The 3185-nt window shown below is 56.1% G+C and overlaps 1 protein-coding gene across 1 annotated transcript; it reads right to left on the bottom strand.

The window, feature by feature from the left end:
• Window positions 1–1864: 1864 nt before the first annotated feature.
• MIND_00981000 (uncharacterized protein) lies at window positions 1865–2620 on the bottom strand (the record flags this gene model as incomplete). Its single annotated transcript, XM_037366420.1, has 7 exons — window positions 1865–1917; window positions 1965–2059; window positions 2109–2167; window positions 2214–2252; window positions 2300–2396; window positions 2441–2475; window positions 2534–2620. The coding sequence occupies 7 exons, from the start codon at window positions 2618–2620 to the stop codon at window positions 1865–1867; spliced, it is 465 nt and encodes a 154-aa protein (XP_037217832.1).
• Between the last annotated feature and the right edge of the window lie 565 nt (window positions 2621–3185).

The raw sequence follows: 3185 nt of genomic DNA, 5'->3' as shown, positions 1-3185 counted from the left end.
TTCTGGAGCAGCCGGAGTCGCCGTAGCTCAGTCCGTTCAACGCGTTCTTCCTCGCGGCAAGTGGAGCAACCGCGGGGGCACCGTGTCATCTTGACCTCCTTGGTTTCCCAATTGATTTCCGGGTTATGCTTCCGCAGCCAGGAGTACCCCAGAATAAGGTCTTGTTTACCAAGATGAGTGACGGCGAGTTGAACACGCTCGGAATGGCCTTTGTAGCGTAAGACCAAGTCCGCGATCTGGTTGATGGAGCCGGCGTCGTTCGGAGTGCCATCAACGTTAAAGACCGGAATCGGTTGCGCCAGGGTGCGGACCGGAATGCCATTCCGAGCGACATAGTTCGTGTCGATAAAGTCGGAGGTGGCACCACAGTCAACCAGGCCGGAGAGCGAGAGCTTAAGCGCGCTGGTAGTGGACTCTAGCTCCAACGGGAGGTGGAGGGAGTTCACTCCAGGGGAAGCAGCGACAGTGTACTGCTTGGGCAGTTTCTTTTCCCAGGCAGTGAGGCGGCGAAGGACGATGACCGGAGTCGCGGGCGAAGTCGGAGACGGAGTCGAAACGGGGCGGGGGAGGGTATGTCTTTCGTTTCAGGCTCGTTGTAGGGCAAAGGAATTGATTCGTCATACAAACAAGCGAAACGATTTACGGACGCGAACGAGGGCACACCAGTCACTCGTCGCGGGGGACAAAATCCTCTCCGGCCATCGACTCCGCGGCTGTTTCCGGCAGCGCAGCTGTGTCCGAGTAGCGGGCGATCAACTCCGCTAACATCTCGTCACCGAGTTGTTGGATCACCTCGTCGAGGATGTCCATTGAGCGGACATCCGCGGGGAGGGGGCAATCTCGGGCGAGATGGTTTGGGTCGCCGCACCTGAAGCAGGCGCGACGAGGGGCACCCCGAGCCCTAGTGCGATCCAACTCCATGGGGACGGGAGCTGGAGGCGCCGGAGCGGGGGCGCGGGCCGCGGGTGGCACGACCGGAGCCACCGGGCGGAAGGGAGCCGGAGCCGGGACGCGGTTGACCGGAAACGGAGTCCGAATCAAACCGCCAGGCGTCTTGGGGGCGGCTGACTTGATCAGCTTGGCCCGGACCAGGGCCTCGTATTGACGGAAGGCCCGGGTGCGCCAGCTAAGATAGTCCCGGAGGTCCGGGGGGTCATTCGAGGACGTGATTCCGTTGTTGATCAGGGGATCAAGTCTGTGGCGGAACTTGGTCACCTTGACCAACGCGTCTTCGAATCCGGCGAGGTCCATCAGGTCCTCGAAGCCATTGGTGTACCGGTAGACATCCTTTGTACCTATGTGATAGGCGGAAGTCCCCAGTTTGGAGAGTAAGGCAAGGGCCTCAGTTAGGCTATCAATTTTCGCCTTGAGTGAGTCCAGCCAGGCATCTGCGGTGAGAGTGACTCCGGACGGCATGACAGGTGCAGGGACCACAGGAGTGGAGGAGGAGGGGACAAGTGGCAGGGGCAGTGACGAGGGCAGGACGGACTCATACTCCAAGCCTGAATCAGCGCCAAACCTGGCAATCTTGTCCGGTTGATCCCTTGGGCAATCACTGCTGATAATCAGCCCCAAAGCAACACAGTTCCATGACTCACAATGGAAATAATGCTGAGTTCAGGGGAAATTTCACAAGCAACTTTTATTGTACCATGTCTACAACCATAATTGAAAATAGGCCAACTTAACAGATAAGATACTATTTTTTCTAAAAGAAATAATAGAAAGATGTCAACTTTATTATCTAGTGAAGAGAACTTGCAAAAGACTTAGTTGGTGATAATAATAGAAGGTTCGTCATCTGCCGCTTGCAGCTTCCTTCCCTCATATTGACAGGGCAGTAAGGTGAAGCTGTGTTCGTTAACTATCCGCTGGCTACTTTGGACGCAGCACTGATCAGAAGATACACCGGGAGCGCTAAAGGATCACGGTCAGTTGTCGTGTCCCTGGCAGAGACCACGTACGCAGGATCCCGAAGAAAACAACCGAGCGGAGATTGCTCTGGGTGACCGTTCGCTGGGTGATGTAGAAGTAGTTGTAGAGGACGCGGCCGAGTATACTTGCGGCGAGAATGAGTCACAGACGGTATGCAACAAGGGCATACGCACTATACGAGGGAGATGGTGTTGACCTTGCGGTTGTCCAGGCCGGCGTAGTTGGCAGCAAGCTGTGATGATGAGCGCGGAGTAAAGTAGGTGGCCGGAAGGACGCACCACTGCACTTGCCCATAGCGGGAAGTTCTCCATGCCATTCTTTGCAATCGTTAGACGCGCACGACACCAAAGATAAGAGCACCCACGTAATGCGCGCCTTCCAGTCGCTGTATGCGTGCAGCCACGGCTGGGGGCACGGCCTTGTCGTTAGCGACCTGAGCGGTATTGCCGCGTGGCGCGAGGCTGCGTGGAATAAGAAGGCAGCTAGAGGCCAGGATAGCACGCACTTGTTGTACCCCTTCGTCTTCATGATCGTCATCGTCTACCGTCTGCCGTCAGCGCACTGTAGTCTGTCTGGCAATGTCTGCCATGGCACACACCCGCAACACAACGGGGGCGAACGCGGTGGCCCACATCGCCGGGATGGAGTACAGCGAGAGCGGGCTGTCGAGGGATAGACCGGGCATAGCTAGCGCTGAGGGTGGAGGGGAAGTGGGGACAGAGAGGACCGGCAACGTGGAACGTCAAAAGCAAAAAGCGGCATCTCGTCAAGTCGCCGGCCGGGATGAAGATCCCCGTGTGCCGATCCTCCTGTATACTATACGCTCGCCAAGCGGACTGCGCATCTGAAGGATCTAGAATTCTTGCTCGAATCCTGCCTCCAACTTGTTACCCAGAGTGCCTGCAAGTTATATAGGCGAGTCGACTTGGAGCCGAAGGTTCATTGGCACGGCCAACACTGTTACACGGAGTGTCATGACCACGGACTCGATTGATTGATTATGATGCGCGGGGCTCCCGCGGGTAGGGTGGGAAACCTACACTTCAAATATCTACTAGTATAAGTACAAGGGCCTCCGGCACGGGTGCCGCAGTCGGAGACCTTGCTTTAGTCATCTTGACTAATGAGGTTCTTCAGTCACATCTCCTCATCAGTGACCGTGATTATTAAAGCATTTCTCGCTTTGTTCCTCCTTTTTTTTCCACCATTTTTTGGTCTCGAATTACTCTCCCTTATACCCCAGGCCATCC

This window comes from Mycena indigotica (genome assembly GCF_014461135.1).
Source record: "Mycena indigotica strain 171206Taipei chromosome Unknown Mind.scaff0008, whole genome shotgun sequence".
In the NCBI taxonomy this organism is placed as follows: Eukaryota; Fungi; Basidiomycota; class Agaricomycetes; order Agaricales; family Mycenaceae; genus Mycena; species Mycena indigotica.
The sequence above is the reverse complement of the archived record's forward strand: the minus strand, read 5'-3'. Positions and strand labels throughout refer to the sequence as shown.